The sequence below is a fragment of the Gymnoscopelus braueri genome (assembly GCF_963280865.1).
Source record: "Gymnoscopelus braueri genome assembly, chromosome: 6".
NCBI lineage: Eukaryota > Metazoa > Chordata > Actinopteri > Myctophiformes > Myctophidae > Gymnoscopelus > Gymnoscopelus braueri.
This window is the reverse complement of record NC_137607.1, coordinates 11,380,875-11,399,977: the sequence shown is the minus strand read 5'-3', so window position 1 is coordinate 11,399,977 and position 19,103 is coordinate 11,380,875. Positions and strand designations below refer to the sequence as shown.

The 19,103-nt window shown below is 39.4% G+C and overlaps 4 protein-coding genes across 4 annotated transcripts in view; 1 reads left to right on the top strand and 3 right to left on the bottom strand.

The window, feature by feature from the left end:
- LOC308086529 (uncharacterized protein) overlaps positions 1-19,103 on the bottom strand; it is a 280,681-nt gene that overhangs the window by 2,791 nt on the left and 258,787 nt on the right. The window lies entirely within an intron of this gene.
- On the top strand, positions 210-1,659 carry LOC308086519 (delta(3,5)-Delta(2,4)-dienoyl-CoA isomerase, mitochondrial-like). The gene has a single exon (XM_080430077.1). It carries the CDS (start codon positions 303-305, stop codon positions 1,233-1,235), a length of 933 nt encoding a protein of 310 aa, XP_080286203.1. The 5' UTR covers positions 210-302; the 3' UTR covers positions 1,236-1,659.
- LOC308086794 (methionyl-tRNA formyltransferase, mitochondrial-like) lies at positions 3,951-9,336 on the bottom strand (the record flags this gene model as incomplete). Its single annotated transcript, XM_080430441.1, has 4 exons — positions 3,951-4,838; positions 7,755-7,921; positions 8,144-8,321; positions 9,328-9,336. 4 exons carry the CDS (start codon positions 9,334-9,336, stop codon positions 3,951-3,953), a joined length of 1,242 nt encoding a protein of 413 aa, XP_080286567.1.
- On the bottom strand, positions 9,593-11,104 carry LOC308086523 (complex I assembly factor ACAD9, mitochondrial-like; the record flags this gene model as incomplete). The annotated part of the gene is made up of 1 exon (XM_080430083.1): positions 9,593-11,104. The coding sequence occupies exon 1, from the start codon at positions 11,087-11,089 to the stop codon at positions 9,593-9,595; it is 1,497 nt and encodes a 498-aa protein (XP_080286209.1). The 5' UTR covers positions 11,090-11,104.

Sequence of the window (19,103 nt, the reverse complement as noted above, 5' to 3'; positions counted from 1 at the left end):
CACTTCCAGGACGTCATCTAAACACATTTCTCATCACCCAAAATTGCTGTCCAAATGTCCATAGGATGTCCCGGTGATGACGTCCTGTAAATGACGTAAAGATCATCCCCATATGGGCTGTGATCTGGTCTAGTCCTGAACGTCACCGGGGTGATGACCGGGCGTCATCATAACGTCATCATGACGTCATTGTGCTTGCTGGGCCCTGTACCACCCTAACCTCTCTGACAGAAGGGATCTGCAGCCTGCAGTGACGTTAACGTTTCATTTCCGACTGGACTCTGGACTCATTGAATAGGGCAATGTTGTCATTCACTGTCAGGTCAGCTCTCATCAAAAACAGGTGTCTGTGGCTCCCACTCTGCAGTGCAGTCAGAAGCATGTCTTCTGTGGGCGGCCCAACTCCTCCCTTCACCACCTTAGCCATCAATCATCCAGCTGAGTCCATCACTCATGTTGAACTACACCGGCCAGAGAAACGCAACGCTATGAACAGGGCTTTCTGGAGTGAGATGGTGGACTGCTTCAACCAAATAGCTGGAGACCCAGATTGCAGAGTAGTGGTGTTTTCTGGAGCAGGGAAGTCTTTTACTGCAGGTATTGACTTGATGGACATGGCCAGTGAGATACTTCAGCCAGAGGGGGATGACATGGCAAGAACCTCCTGGAACATGAGAAGAATCATAGCCAAATACCAGGAGACATTCTCTGTTATAGAGAAGTGCCCAAAACCTGTGGTGGTAGCAGTCCACGAAGCCTGTGTAGGAGGAGGAGTTGACCTGATCACAGCCTGTGATATTCGTTTATGTACCCAAGACGCATGGTTCCAAGTCAAGGAAGTGGATATTGGTCTTGCAGCAGATGTTGGAACTCTCCAAAGACTTCCTAAAGTCATTGGCAGTCGAAGCCTTGTGAATGAGCTTGCTCTGACTGCTAGAAAGCTGTATGCAGATGAGGCCAAGAGCTGTGGCTTAGTCAGCCGCGTGTTTGCTGACAAGGAGGCCATGATGGCTGGAGCTTTGGAAATGGCCAGTGAGATTGCCGGTCGGAGCCCGGTAGCTGTACAGGGAACCAAAGTCAACCTCATTTACTCCAGAGACCACAGTGTAGCAGAGGGACTGGACTACATGGCCACTTGGAATATGAGCATGCTTCAGACACATGATGTAATGAAGTCGGCTCAGGCCTCCATGGAGAAGAAGAGTCCCAAGACCATAGCCTTCTCCAAACTATAAACTAAACCCTGCGTGATTGATTTGTGATTGATTTACACAGTAAGAATGTTAGATTTTTCTGCTGATGATTCAACGTCATGGTTTTCCTGCAGCTCTGTTCGTTTGGGATTGAGAATGAGACTTTATGTTTATCTGTAAAGTCAACCTTATAAGTCCATACTAAACACTGAGATGTGCAAGCAGATGCTTAACGGAGGACAGTGCTAAACATCAGGGACAGAGGGGGCGAGTAGACTTCTCCTTCCAAAAAGGACGTTGGAATGTACTAATATGAAGTTTATTTGCATGCAACTGACTTTTCTTATCCTGATATAAAACATGCATATTGTGTGTGTTGGTACCTCTATGTACATCAGAATTGTCAGTCAGCCAACATCACACTTTTTTGTACATTTTTAGATGACTGCATGCTTCACTGTTTCTATTAAAAAAACGTTTTTGCTTCTCAATAAAAATTAAAAAAAATAGGAACAGACTAACTTCATACATATTTTGATTGTGTTTAATTTTGTAAATGAAAATGTATTTGAGGGAGAGTGGGACATTTTGTATTGTTACTAAGAACAACAAAATGTGGACTTGCTAGTACAAAATCTTTTGTCTGTTATGCCTCCTGTTATGACCCATTAACCACTTAATCCACAGTGGTCTTTCGCCCTGTACACTCTGTGAACTGCATTAAAAATAGACCACAGTGAGCTTGCAGATAACATTTAAGTGCAGAATTTTCCTAAATTCATTTTGCTAAACATCTGCATTACTTCATTTACAAGAAGACGTCTACACAAGAGAATGTATAATTGTTATTTTGATCTACGTTTGCCTGTTGTCTCCTATGTAACATCAATACAGCATGGATGGAATTGTTGCCAAAATGTTATCCAACGATAACAACATATGCAAGTTTTGGGTCCGAGAGGCTAAAATGCAAAATAAATAATGGACCTTAAAGCAGCACATGACTACTTACAGTGACTTTTAATGCATTTTAACATTGAGAAAGCGTGAGTGACTATATGGGGTAGCACTTGCTATGCATCCCATGTGTATAATGCATTATACACATACTTATAAGGTATTGTAATCATATTTATAAGAGCTTATAAATAATCATGCTTTTATAACCATAACAGAATACATTATAAAGGTTATGATAATGACTTTAAGTATAAATGCATTGTATCATGATTATAACACGTGGTGATTACAGTTATAAATATTCATAACAGTATAATGCCATCATAACACATTATACAGCATGTTATAATGACTTATGTCAAGTATAATACTTCATAATTGCTCCCCACTTTTTAACATGTGCTATGCAACCCAAAATTTATTATCATAGCTATAATTCATTATAATCAATTGATAATGCTTTATTATCACTGCTATCATGCACGATAATGACAATTATCCTTTATAAGTGTGATTATGATATATATATATATATATATGTATATATGTATATATATAATCAGGTTGCTCTCGTGCACATCCAGGGTGGAGGTACTGGTTTGGCAAGATAATGCATAAAAGACAGTACAAATTCCCACTGCTTCTCTTCTCTCGTGCAGAAAATAAATAAATAAATATATATATATATATATACGCACGCACGCACGCACGCACGCACGCACGCACGCACGCACGCACGCACGCACGCACGCACGCACGCACGCACGCACGCACACACACACACACACACACACACACACACACACACACACACACACACACACACACACACAAACACACACACACACTGTATATTCCCCTCTACTTTAAGTGTCCAATTATCCTTATAATCGCAGTATAATGCATTATAACGGCGATTGTATTGCATTATACCATTGATTATATTACATTACAAAAGGGATGATAACGCCTTATAAAATTATCTTAATGTAACGACTGGCCACTTATAATGGCATTTAATCACAGTATAATGCATTATAAAAGTGATTAAAATGCATTATAACAGTACGAATAAGGCATTGCATAAGACATTTTAGACTTGATAATAAAGCATTATTAAATGGTCTTAAAGTAACAAATTGCCACTTATAATGAATGACTTTTAATCACAGTATAATGCATTATAACAGTGATTAAAATGCGTTATAACTGTATGTATAAGGCATTATAGACGTGATAATAAAGCATTATCATAAATTAACAAATGTCCACTTATAAAAGCTTATAATAGCAATATAATGCATTATAACAGTGACTATAATGTATCATAACAGTGATTACATAGCGATATAAACGTGATAACTAAGCATTATTACATTATCATAAAGTAACAAATGGCCACTTATAATTATAGTATAATGCATTATAACTGTTATTATTGCACATTATAACAGTAATAATAATGCATTATCAGTTGATTATAATGGATTATAACTATGAGAATTACGTTTGGATGCATAGCAAGTGTTACCGGATTGGAAGCAATTATGAAGTATTATAACACTTGTAACTTATAACTCATTATAATAAGCTTTATAAGGTGTTATGGTTATGGTTATAAAGCATTATGAGTATTTATGAGCGCTTATAAGTCTAACTATACAGGGTTATGACGAGATTATAATGCATTATAAGTATGTGTACGATGCGTTATACACATGGGATGCATAGCAAGTGCTACCATTATTTGTTGTCCAGGCCACTATGCTGCATTTCAAGGAAGAGAACTAGACTGTTTCACGACTGTTTCACAGAGTCTTTTTTCAGATGTGGTTCCATTGTGTCCTTTTTACTAAGAAAGAGACATTCCTGGGGGTGATGGGAGATCTTGCTGTTTCTGATGATGCTCTGGTGGAGGTATCCATTGTAGAGGTCTAACGCTGAGAGCCTTTTTTGAAGTACCACTGTCTTGAACCCAACCCAGCCATCCTTACAACACACAGCCAGGATATTTGATTCTTTCTGATAGCTAATAGATCCAGGGATCGGCATCCTTCCTCGACCTGATAATGAAATGTGGCATTTTCCAACAAAGTCCAGAAGTTTAATTGTCTGATCAGCAGTACATTTATCAGGAACCTGATAGATCTGTTGGTGGAGAAGGGGGCCCACATCAAACCTATCAGGGTGTATCTGCATGATGGTGACTCCTGTGACAGGGTCCCCATGCAAAATAGTGTGGAACACTGGGGCTGGACCTCGCCACCTTGGGAGTAGGCTAGGGTGGACATTCAGAATCCCATATGGAAACTGCTTGATAAGTCCTTCCCGGAGTAAGCAGCCAAAGGAGACCACAACTCCAACATCAAAGCGCCCATTGAGATCCCCTGGGAGCCAAGGATGAACAGGAAGCTGGTTCTGGTGAGCAAAGGTATTCACTGGGACATCACTGGATAATGTGACAACTTCAAGTGTCTCCACTAACCCGTCATTCGAACTCCTGCTGGATGTAAGGAGTTTCAGGGATTCAACAGAAAAATCATCCGTTCCAAAGAACAAAATCCTCCAAGGTGGCCCTGATGTTGAGTGGCATCTATTGGCTACCAGACAGACTGAACTCTGTCTATAGTGTCTGTGTTGATGATGGCTGTTGTTGTTACTCCACAGTCCAAATGACAATCGTTTCTGTATAATGCCACAGTTGCACAAACGACTCAACATTATTCCACATCATCGGTGTAGCAGACCTCGGTCCACCAGTGTCACCAACAGTTTGACATCTAGAGCCTGAAGTTAACTTCAGTATCTATATACATTTGTATCTAGAAACCAGAGCATTAAGTACATAAAGAGCACCAACAGAGTTTGTCCGTTGACATTGAGTTAGTGATTGACTTTGTGGACTAAGATTTTGTTTGAGATATTACATCCAAATGAGTTTTATTTGAATGTAGGACTTACACCTCTCAACCAATAAATGTCCCCATGTCCCATTAAAACCATCATGTGTGATGTCATGTCCCAGTAAAACCATCATGTGTGATGTCATGTCCCAGTAAAACCATCATGTGTGATGTCATGTCCCAGCAAAACCATCATGTGTGATGTCATGTCCCAGTAAAACCATCATGTGTGATGTCATGTCCCAGTAAAACCATCATGTGTGATGTCATGTCCCAGTAAAACCATCATGTGTGATGTCATGTCATGTCCCAGTCATCATGTGTGATGTCATGTCCCAGTAAAACCATCATGTGTGATGTCATGTCCCAGTAAAACCATCATGTGTGTCCTAGTGTTCTATGAATCAACTCCAGGATGTGTCTCTAGATGACATCATCTGTCACTCTGCTGTTCAGCTTAAAGGAGCACTTCACCCCTGGAAGAAGTTTTCGGTCTTTTAATGAAGTTTAGGAGTCAAGAAACAAGATCCTGGGTTTTTTTTGTGAATAATCTGTGTTTTTAGATATCTAGTAATCTTCGCAATATTCGTGACGTTATTTGCATCATGAGAGATTGGTCTCATTCCTTTCCGCACTACATGTCTCGGCGTGTCTCAGTCAGACCATCTCAAAAGACAGCCCCAATGGGGTGTCCGTAACACTTTGTTCAACCTTCTTTCGCCACTCGGCCACTCCCATTAGCTGCGGCCAGCGGCCCTTGCAGAGTGTGGCATTACTTTACCTGAGTTATCTTCTGATAGTTGTACTTGAATGTTGACATGAAATAATAATCCTGTGTAGTGTTTCATAAGCGCAAGCTTGAAAAAAAAAATACAGCGTGGAGTAGCAGCGCTGGTAAACAAACACCGTCACGAAAGGCTAGGATCATAATACCAAGGATGTGACAGTGATGTCAATACTATGCGACACGGAAGTGAAACTGCATGAAGATACTTATATGTCCCAGTGATATGACATCACTAACGAATCCTTGGACATAATATGTAACTAGATGAACGTTTGCGAGGACAGCCAGTGTTGCCAGATATTGTGAGAGAAATAAGCAGCCAGGTCTATGAAAACAAGCCCAAAAGAAAAATAACTATGCCAAGAGCACTTTACCTAGACATGGGATATTATATATTTGAAAATTGCTGATCTACAAGCTCACAACGCTTCGCAACCCATTGTGAGCTTGTAGATCTGCTATTTACAAAAAAATCTTGAGGGGGAAAAAGTCCAAAATGTGGATTTTTTGCAAAATATTTTTATTTGCTTTTCAAAATGTGGAATATTTTTGACACATATTTGTTAGGGGCTCCCTGCCACAAATTATAATTTCAGATGGGGGTCTGTGGAAAAATACATGAACATGTTTGAGAACCACTGGTTTAAACAGCAATCAAAACATTTGGAAACAAGCCCAAATATCAACTACATTTTAGAAAGAAGCCGCTTATAATAAGCAGACATGGCGACACTGGCATGCTGTTTGGATGTTATTGTTGGAGATCACACCCACATGGAACCTCCCCTGCCACAAGGCACCAAAGCATTCTGGGAGTTGAAGTTATAGGCAGTGATATGCTGTGGTCCCCCTGTGGTCCCCCCTGTGGTCACCCCTGGAACTTCTTCCAGGGGTGAAGTGCTCCTTTAATGAGAGATTAAAACTGAGATGTAAAATACAATAACAATAACCAATAACTTATTATATTTAGGGTATATTAGTATTATGTTAATGCTAGTAATGAGTATAAGAACGAAATGTATTATGTTACCGTAGTGAAGGTATGATGGTGGTCTGAGGAGACCTGTTGGCTTTCCCAGTGTCAGATCTGGTCTGGTCTGGTCACCAACGTTGCAGCAAACCAGCCCACAATGTTGTTTCTGTTATGTGTCCAGTTACCACCTTGTAAACTGTGGGAGATGAGATGAGATTATTATTGTTATTATTATTTTAAAAAAAGTGATATACAACAGTATACTAACATAATAATATTTCTCACACTGGGTCAGATGAAGCAATTGTGAAACAAAAATAGAAAAAAGTAATGTAAAACATGTAGTGGTGCAACAGTTAATTAAACTAATTAAATTAATCAATTAATAAACTATCCCTATATTGGGCATGTGATTACAGACAAAAAGTGTTTTTTTATTCTCACTATTTCTGCACGACACACACACACGCGCGCATATACAGTATAACAATTATATTAAATGTAATACATTTTTTACATTATTAGACACTAATTAAATTACCTGCTGTTTAAAACATGACAATTGTATTTAAAGTATCATTGTTTTTGTTGTGTCATAGTGAATCCCTCTTCACTCACTACATATAGAACTTATTATAATAATAATAATAATAATAATACATACAATTTATATAGCGCTTTTCTAAATACTCAAAGTCGCTTTACAGAGCAGAAAAATAACAACTTTATTAGAATCGACTAGTTAAAAAGGATTAAAACTATAAAAGAAAAGTACAATAAAAAGGAGGGGCAGGGGTTGGGGTTTTATGTAGGGAATGCGATTCTGAAAAGGTGGGTTTTGAGTGTGGTTTTAAACATGGTGAGGGTGGGAGCAACTCTAATGTGAGCTGGGAGTGAGTTCCACAGTTTGGGGGCAGCCGCAGAGAAGGCCCTCTCACCCAGGTTCGTTTATTTGTCCAGAGGGTGTCCAGGATGTTGTCATCACCCGACCTGAGGGAGCGGGAGAGGGCATGGCGTTTGATGAGTACAGAGATGTAGTGGGGGGCCTGGTTGTTGAGGGCTTTGTAGGTGGTGATGAGTATCTTGAAGTCAATTCGATGTTTGACTGGGAGCCAATGAAGGTCACGGAGGACAGGAGTGATGTGGTCTCTGGATCGGGTCCTGGTGAGCAGGCGGGCGGCGGAATTTTGTACATACTGAAGTTTATTGAGGACCTTGGTGGTGATGCCATAGAGTAGACTATTGCAGTAGTCGAGGCGGGACCTAATAAATGCGTGTATGAGTGTTTCAGCAGCAGTGTGGGAAAGGCTGGGACGGAGGCGGGCACCATTGTTGTTGTTGGGAACCAGTCGAGTCATGATTCCTTCTCGTTGACACCACTCTGTGGTGCTCTGCACTGTGTTCACCTCCAGTAGGGTCTCGTTGCCACAATCATACCCAGGATAACACTGCCATGTGTCTGAACCTGAGCATGATATGAAAGCTGTCTCGTAGCGCAGAACCACCTGTAAATGTGAGATAATGACATAAAAGTTATACATTACATCACTTTAATGCTGTCTCTGTTTACAGTAGGTGGATACGGACACAGAAGCTTGTAAATTAATTTAATATAACAAATATAACAATTTGAGTCAAATGCAGCCCTGTAATGAGTAATGATGATGATGGCGATAATAATGATAATTATTTGTATTTTTATTCTTATTATACAAAATATAAAATAAACAGATATAAAGTCACATGTTTCAGTCATTGAGAAGAAGTAAAAAACTATGAAGAAGAGCAAATTAGTTAGATAATAGAACATGAATCACACATCATGGAACTGGTACAAGAGTGATAGATGTGGGGAATTGCAAATTACATTGTTAATCAATGTAATTTGAAACGTTTTAATATGTTACACCCTGCTATAGCCTTGCACGTTTCATTTTATTTTTTATTTGTTTTTAAAGAGGGTCATGCTATTTAGAATAGTTGTTACTTTAAGAAAAGGTTTAGTTTTATTTATTTTAGTATTCATTTTATTTTTTATATTGCAATATGGGGTAATTAATCATGGTCAAGATTCAAAATGTTCAGAAAAATAGTGAAAATATCACATCTACAATCTCCCGATGCATTTCGACGTGACACGTTGTGAGATTGTGGATCTGCTATTTTCACTATCAGTGAAGGTCTTTAACAGAGCTTAGGTTTTGCCCAAGCTTGCAAGTACACATTATTAACTATCATGTATTGTCATCATGTATATGTTCTTCCTCATGAAACCAGAACACAATGAAGTGAAGACTTTTATTTCCAATACACCAGCTGTATCACAGCGGATGATCAATTCCCTAATACCACCAGTGAATTTGTACAGCATGTAGCATGATTCATTGTAGACCGAGACCGGTCTCGAGTACTACAACCCTATAGTCACTTGTTTATTGTTTTATTGTTTATTGCAGTAGTGATTGTATTGTTATGTATCTTACCATCTGTCTGTAAGCTGAATTGCCTTACCGTAAACATCGAAATATGTTCTTGGTGTACTGTATTTGATTGCCACTTTAAAGCACTTTGTAACCATGTTTCGAAACGCGCTTTATAAAAAATTTATTATTATTATTATGATTATTATTTAAAAAGTGCATCTTTGACATTAGCAATAGCTTAATGTCTTTTAAATGTGCATGTACATAGTTACAGGAAGGGCTTTGGAACGGACAGAGTCAAGAGAAATGTAGAGTTTAATTAACACTGCAGATATTGCCAGATGACAGCTAGTTCAAAAAGTCCTTTCCAGTGGATGAGAGCATATGTAGGCTCTCTTCTCCAGGACCTGCTGAGCGATCTTCTTAATGTTGGCATCATTGTTCTCTGGTGAATGCTTTTGCAACTGAGTCATCAAGTAATTGTTCTTGAAGAAGACCTCGGTGCAAAATGTATTTGCTAGCAGCACCTCATGGTCATGGTTTCTCAGTCCGATGCTAATAGAACGTGTAGCTCTGGACAGCACGGCGGTCATGGCGTACAGGTTGATGAGAACATCCGCTACTCTCTTCAGAACCAGCTGCTCCTCTACGATGGTCTTTCCATAGCGGTACAGCAGGCTCTCTGTGGTTGAGCCAAAAAAGGCGACATTCTGTTCAAACTTCTTTGCACTGTCCGCCAAGCTGGGATGCACCACTCCATCTTTGCCTGTTAGACCCAGATCCACACTCCCTCCCATAGAGTCCTTCAGTTTCTTTCCCAGCATGCCCAGAGCAACACCTATATTCCCTTTCTTCATCTCCTTCATTTTCCCTGTCAGGATCTTTCCAGCATATTGCATACCAGTCAGAGCAATGTACATCCTCAGGATCTCATTGGTCCCCTCAAAGATGAGCAGAATGCGACAGTCTCTTAGGTAGCGCTCGTACGGATAGTTCTTTGTATAACCTAGACCCCCGAGGATCTGCAGAGCCTCGCTGACACAGATCCATCCTCCCTCTGAGCTGAACACCTTGACCATGGCAGCTTCTAGAGAGCAGTCTGGAACACCTGGTCTGTCCATCATCCCTGCTGTCAGGTACGCCATGCTCTCCATAACAAAGGCACTCTGGGCCATCACTGCAAACTTCTCCTGAATCATCCCAAATTCGCTCAGTTTTTTGTTGAACTGTTTTCTAGTTCCAGCGTATTCTGCTGTCAGTTCTATGAGTTTTTTAATCATTCCTGCCCCAGCACTGCCCATACTAAACCTTCCAGAGTTCAGGATGTTCATGGCAACCTTGAACCCACCACCAACTTCTCCTATCATGTTCTCCACTGGTACGGGCACATTGTCAAATGTTACTTCACAAGTGTTGGATCCTCGGATTCCCAGTTTGTCCTCAGGCTTTCCGCTGATAATGCCACCAAACGCTCGCTCCACGATGAAGGCAGAAATCGTATCCTTTTCCACACCGTCCTTGTCAACGACCTTGGTCCTCGCAAACACTGTCAATATGTCTGCCAGTCCTCCGTTGGAAATCCAAATCTTAGAACCATTGAGTAGGTAATGACTCCTGTCTTCTGACAGATTGGCACGGGTCTGAATAGAGGCTGCATCACTTCCACTCCCAGATTCAGTCAAACAGAATGCTGCTACATGCTCTCCTGATGCCAGTTTCGGGAGATACTTCTGTTTCTGTTCCTCACTTCCAGCTATCAGAATACCCTTCAGGCCAATGGCTTGATGAGCAGCCAGGGTGACAGCAATAGATCCATCCAATGATGTGATCTCTCCTAACCGTGCATACATGGTGTTGGAAAGTCCAAGACCCCCATACTCCTCAGGGACCTGGATACCAAACAGACCTAGTTCTTTCAAACCATTCAGGGTCTCTGGAGGAATCTTAGCTTCATGGTCGATCCTCTTTGAGTCGACCTCCTCGTTGAAGAACTTTTCCACTGGTGCAATAAACTGGTTGATCTCCTCCAACTCTTCATTTGAAATGTCTGGGTAAGGAAAGACCTCTGTCTTGTTGACTCGTCCCAGGAACAGATCTTTGGCATAGGCTGAATGTCTTGATGTGCTTTTAAATGTCCTCTGCTGCTGTAAATGAATGGCTTGTGTCCCGGTGTGTTTTAAATTACAGCTAAAGGTTTTTAAATGTTTAGACACAACTATAATTCTGTTTATATTCAACATTGCTCTGACCTGATACAGCTGCCTGCCTAACGGCTCCACTGGGCTTGGAATGAACTTGGTTGGCTTAGATACCCATTTATAGTCATGGGCTGACGCCTTAGGGACAGGCGTCATGGACCGACTCATTCGAGTGTCGTCATGAAAGGACTCAAGATAGGTTGGACTTCATATATACCATATTTAGGCATAGATATTGTATATCTCCATATAGGGAGATGATTGATTCCTCATGGCATCAGGATAACTCAAACTGTCATATGACTTACTGAGCCAAACATTAGATAGTATGGAGTATATTGTGTTGTCAATGTTTATTGGTCATTAGCGCTAACATAGTGGCTTGAAGGTGTCTGTCCCACTGTAGCGGTGGGATGAGCAAGATGAGACGGGTATTATTCGTTCGGCTAGTTCTTTGTATAACCTAGACCAGGAGGATCTGCAGAGCCTTGCTGACCATCCTCCCTCTGAGCTGAACACCTTGACCATGGCAGCTTTTAAAGAGCAGTCTGGAACACCTGGTCTGTCCATCAGCCCTGCTGTCAGGTACGCCATGCTCTCCATCACAAAGGCATTCTGGGCCATCACTGCAAACTTCTCCTGAATCATACCAAATTTGTTCAGTGATATTAGTAAGACGTTGGACATTGAAATGGACAAAGTTGATGCTATCAACATTGGAATTGATAATACACCATGGGCAGAAGGCAGATGTGAATCCCGCAACTACTTGATTCTGAAGTTTGTATTCGTCAGGAACACCACGGGGAATACCCAAAGCGCCAAAAGTACTTTGTTTGCTGCGTCTTAGAGTGCGTCTTAGAGTGCTAACATTGAATTTGTTTATCTTATTTACCAACTCTGCTGACACCCTAGTGACTGACACGGGGGTGATGAGAGATACTATGGCACATTTATTAGAAAATACATTTACAACACTGCAAACTCATGCTGACATTGTCTTATCAGCATGGTTTAAAAGCTACAGAAAAGCTTTTCTGTACACATAATGAAAGAAAAATAAAAATTCAACATACATTTGTATTTTTTCAGTTGGCAATATGGGGCCCCCACCTTCACCTTCCCACGTCTCCATAAATAGTTGCTGTTATTTAAGTTTGTAATCGTGACATGAATACAAAATTAATTTCCATTTGCCTTTTAAGCTTCATAATAAAAAAACAGGCCAGATATGACAAATAACTTAAATACACAAAGACATTATTGACATATTTCATCATTTTATACATTTGAAAATAGCTGATCTACAATTTTACAGACAAACCATAATAATGATTATCGTCCCATCCCTACAATGTACCTCCTCGTCCAGCGCCGAAAATTATCTAATACACAGTATGTAAAGTCTCATTGTGGATACTGTTGATTAACTAATCAAATTATTAACTAAATCCAATAATATTTCTAGTATATCCTCACCAGGAACCTTTGCACAAAACCGGCGTTATTTTCTTTCATGGACTTCATCAGCCGGTCACTCTGGGCTGCTCGAGGCTGTCAAAATAGACAACACACACACACACACACACACACACACACACACACACACACACACACACACACACACACACACACACACACACATTATATCCATGCACAAAAGAAAAAAACATAGAATTTGCCATTTCCATATCCAATAACTCCAGTCCATAACCATTAAATAATAGTTCTCTTACCGTTACTGTCTTGGCTTGCTCAGGAGTGGATCCATTCAGCTTTATGTCATCAACGCGCGTCGATTGATGCACTCTTCACCACCACTCTCCTGTCGTGTCTCTCTTCTGCCCTCCTCCTCCTCTTCACTTGCTGGCGACCAAGGTGGTGACAGATGATTGTGGTGGTCACTGTGGTGGTGGTCCTCCTGGCTGGGGGTCCGAGACAGACGATCCTCCTCTGTGACTGTCTCACCTCTGCCCTCCTCCTGTCCTCCTCCACCTCCAGGAATTAAAATGTAATGTTTATGTAAAAGTTATTTTTCTTCATGGACTTCATCAGCCGGTCAAGGTCACTCTGGGCTGCTCGGGGCTCCTCATCCAGTGCAGATGTGTCCGGTGAAGAGCAGCGGTTGAGGAAGCTGCACTCTTCCTCGTGCATCACCACATCGCCGTCATCCTCTTTGACGTCATAAAGGACGCACCTGCACACTCCACCTGACCGCTCGTGAGATGTTGATGTCGCCATCAACCTTGTGACAGATGATTAATTGACAGATAGATACATAGATAGATAGATAAATAGATAGATACATAGATAGATAATGTTACATGGTGGAAATAAATTACAGAAAATAAGAAAATAAATTATAATACATTATAATAAATTCATGTCTGATACCAAATGAAAATAGACCACACACACACACACACACACACACACACACACACACACATGCTTAAAACTTGAAATGCCACTTTCGTTGTTAACCACTTGAACCCCCAGCATCCCTATTCTGGGGGGAACGTTCGGCAAATTTAGCCGATCTACAAGATCACAACGCGCTCAAAGGCAACGCGTGTTCCAGTTGAAACCTTCAAACCTTTCTTTCATTTTTATCCTGCTAGCGATGAACACTGCTGGTATTGCCGACTTACCGTCATGAGTCATTTTGTAGCCCTCTTTACTGCTTTCGTTAGGATTTCTCATTTTGTCTCAGATATTATGCACATAAAAACGTATTATGGCAGAACAGCCATACTCACATGAGGAACATCGTCTGGTGTAATGCATTACGCAGGGATTTTCCTTTCTTTTGCTATATTTGAGTGTTTCATCCATCTGTTTAATACCAAAAAGTAGAAATTCAAGACTTGTGCCCAATACCAAGACGCGTCCAAGACAAATTGGGTCCATGACTGAGATCAGAGGATATGGCCTTGAGACTACAACACAAATTAATAGTATGCAGTAAGGAAACTTTATGTATGGGCATTTACCAAGACATGAAACTAATTACCCAATGCATCAGTGACAGCCTTTGATGGATACATCTTAGCCTCAAGTGTGCCGGTGGCATCCAAGAAACCTGGCCTGGATGCATACAAAAAGGCCAAATTAATATAATAAACAAAAACAGCAAAAATACAAGCTCACCGATAATTAACTCAAAAACTTTCTAACCAAAAACAAATGAGAACAAACATTTCTAAACAACAAACATTTGAACCTCATGGTCACTCAACAATACACTGCTGGTATTGCCGACTTACCGTCATAAGTCATTTTATAGCGCTCTTTACTCCTTTCGTTAGGATTTATAATTTTTTCCCAGATATTCTGCACATCGTTCACATAGCCCTGCAATTTCACAGAAATTCACAGTTACCTGTGTGCACTCACAACACAAGCAGGACAACCAGTGGTGTTTACCACCAGTATGAAAAAGCAAGCAAAATGTGAAGAAGATGAATATACTGCCTTTTAATATTTTCAGTATTACATATGACAATTCTGACCATGAGCACAGACTGATTATAGGATAGGAGGTACAGTATGTAGATATTCATGTGTGTGAGATGTGATTTATAGGCTTGATATGAAAAAAAAAGCAGTACATGGTGGACATTTAATGCAATGTATGCTATAGTTTCTAAATTAATGTATTGTTTGGTTTCAATTATCATCTAATATTGACGTGGATATTTTTGTCATGCGCATTGTCTTTTGGGATGGATACACCTGGCTGTGACAGAATAAAATACATTTGTCTGATGGATATTTTGGTATGTACCAAACTAAACATTTCTGTATCTCATTTGTATTGCTTAATGCTCATGTGTGATGATCACCACTTACTACTTTTATTCAGTAGCATTGAAGACACAAACTTATAAGTATAAAGTGTATATATTAGGAATTTACTCAATGTCTCAGTAGAAGAAATCAAACAGATATGTATGCATATTTCTGATTGGCCAGATCTCAATGACCTAGCTCTGCCACTGGACAGGAGTCCAGTTAAAATGGGCAAAAAACAACACCTCTCTGATGGACTAATTACAGACCCTCAGTGTGGTAGTGGAGGCTACTCTCCATTAGACTATAGGAAGACACAGCTAGAAGGGTTCTGCTTAATATGAAACAGACTGAGGCCAAACAACACTGGCGTGGACTTTGACTACAGGGAAAGTTGGCCTGTGTTGATTCCGCTGATCATTCTGTTTCACATTCGAAGTACAAAAATGATGTACCATCAAAGCAAGAATGCAAGTATTACCAACCAAGTACAATCTGTCAATCTGGTATCCTGACAATCCATAGTCCACTCTGTATAAATCATCATGATTCTGAACAACACCTACAATCAATTGCACACATCACCAATGGATGTAGTGCATATAAAAATGTGTACATTGCTCGCCTCGACCGCATTGTCAACATAGTGTCCCATGCAGTCAAAACATTGTATGCCATCCAGTGCAGCAATGTAAAAACACTCAAGAGTGTTACCAGATTGATCTAGCTTGTGATGCCTTTGCTAACATCCCAAATACCCCTGATGTCGTTTTTGTTGACACCTGTCACAAGGAGGTTCTGATTCTGGAGGTGGCCTGTGTCTTTGATCTATGCATGGACCAGGCTTTCCAAGATAAGCATTCTAAGTACCAACCGCTACTGAGAATCATAACACACCTTGGGTACATATGCAGATTCTCTGTACTCATATTTGGAAGCAGGTATATAAGCTGAAAACGAGTGGCCTGACAATTGCTGGCATGACAAAAAACAAAGCCAAACAACTTGCTAAATATTACTCTGTTTCAGTTGTCATAGGCAGTTTGTCTGTGTAGAGGAGAAGGTGCCATGTTTTATCCTTAGGGACCATGAACTATCAACCCTGTTATATTTGCTTCCCTGTAAATTAGTTGTAATGTGTGGATTCAAATAAATAATTAATAAGAGAGAGAGAGAGAGAGAGAGAGAGAGAGAGAGAGAGAGAGAGAGAGAGAGAGAGAGAGAGAGAGAGGTGTTTGTCTATAAGCTGAACTTGATGCATAAACATCGCACTAGTGTGGGTTATGACTGATTTAAGCTGTCACAACTGGCCTGAATCCAAACTAATTGGAATCTAAACTGGCACCTGTTGTGAATTGAGATGCACACATGATAAATCTCCACACACATTCAAGTGAGTGCCTCTGCCATGACAATTCCATTATTCCACTATACTATAAAAACTGGTCAAACATTGGCCAAAATGCCAAATAATATAAGAAAGAGGCAACAATTGTGAAAATAGCCAATCTACAAGCTCACAGCGTCGCCCTCACAACGTGAAAAGGTTGAGAACCACTGTGATAGGACTTATTCTCAAATCAAGATATGTCAGAAATAATGTTGATTGTTTTATTGGATCCAGCCATTTTGTTTGGTTTCACCTAATATTTGTTCATTGTTTGGTTTGTAACATAATATTCAAATGTTCTGTGGATGGTGTTGAAATTGAATTAGTTATTTTGAGCAAATAAAGGTTTATGTTTTGAAATACACAGCCTTTATGTATACTGTACATTTTGGGTCATATTTGACAAAGAGTCTCATTTGATACTAGCCTTTTATGTTCATTGTGTGTATTTGATTTCCTTAATATATGTTTATTGTAATATAAGTAGATTAAGTACAATACAATTCAATACAATAAGTATATTGTAGGTACATGTTGTCTTGGGACCACTACTAAATTAAGAGTTGATTTCATATTTATTCATGGAATATAAATGAACTATGAGGTAGCACACTCATTTGACAGTTGCATTGAGTACATTGTGATAAGGTAGAATGTTTAATCAATTTCATCATCTAAAATCTAGGATACAAACAAGGTTCAAACTCACCACATTTGAGTACTGGACAGCGATCTATGGTTTTGTTGAGCAGAACCTGTCCATCCTGGTAACATCTAGGAGCAGGTGGTTGGGTTGTACAAGCCACTGGCTCACACTCAACACTCATTGAGGTTTCATCACAAGTACAGTGCTTACAATCACTTCTCCATGTGTCGCCCACCTTTATCAGAAACAATGTTAGTACCAACAGAAGATTTAACAAAACCTGTTTATCTGCCTGTCAGACAAACCACTCCATGGACATAACAATGCCATTTCTCTCTACCTTTCTGTCTCTCTACCTGTCTATGTTCTATGTACTTGTGGACCCACATTTGAAAATACTTTTTGCCAGGGACCGCCAAAGGATTTGTGTTGTTATCATGTTTCAAGATTATTCCAAAATCTAAACACATTTTTCAAAATAGCTGATCTACAAGCTCACAACTTATTGCATTGCAAAGCAATGTAGATTAGCTATGTTTGCCTAAGTATAAAACAGGTTTAAGTGGTTAAAGTGATTTTGAGGCTAGATCAACCACTGGCTGGGGTCCCCCAGGGGTTCATTCCTTTACCTCTACACCAAATCTCTTCCACCAACGTAGCTGATGTAAAAGCTCACTGCATTGAAACACAATGTGAGCTTGGATTTTTGTGAATGTTTTCCTATATATTACCACATGCCCAGAATAGGGTTCATGTGTTTAACTCATTTTGCTGGGGTCCATCTGAAACACCCTCAACCTCAGACCCCTCTTTGAGAACCGCTGCTATAGACAAAGTACAAAGCCAGATTTTTTTTTGGTTTAGAGTGACAATGTGCAGACACTGATTTGGAAACTCTTTATGGAGCTACACTGGCTGACCTTATTGGTGACCCGTCAGGGTCCATTTGGTTCCATTTTTACACTCTCAGTATATATATATATATATATATATATATATATATATATATATATATATATATATATATATATATATATATATATATATATATATATATAATCTTTCTCCACTACAATTATTTTAAAAGTGTAGTTACTTATAATGAAATAATGAAATAGCTAAAAGTGGCATCATGTAATATATATAGGTTGACAATAAAAGTTACAATGACATAAATAAGAACCACAAAGAAATAAATAGAAAACCCAATGATATTAAAAAAGAATACACAATAAATAAATACATGTATTTATTTAATTGTATTTCTTATTTATTTAATTGTATTTTGTATTTATATCATTGTGTTTATTATTTATTTCATTGTGGTATTTATTATTTAATTTTTGGACCTATGGACTTCCATAGAAAATGTACTCAAATGTTTTACTTTTACAAAGTAACTACTACCTAAAGTTTTCAAATTATTCTAGTGGAGTAAAAGTACAATATTTGCCTGTGTGCTGTAGTGGAGTAGAAGTAAAAGTACTGGAAATACTCCAGTGTGAGTACCTCAAAATTGTACTTGAGTAAAAATACGTTAGTCATGTGATCAGTAATAAGCGTAACAGGTCTATAAAAAAAGAGACCAAAAAAAGGAGCTACAGGCCACATGAGCACTTAAAAATAACCTATATATATATACATATATATTATAGCCAATATATGTATGTTTGAAAATAGCCGATCTACAAGCCACAACCGCAACTAGCATTATTTACAAGCAACTTTACAGGGAAAAAATATCCAACAAAAATGCTTATTACCCGCACCATACCTGGCAACCCTACCTGTCTGTTTTGCTAGCCAGAACAAACAGTCTTGTAAGTCTGCACTCTGAG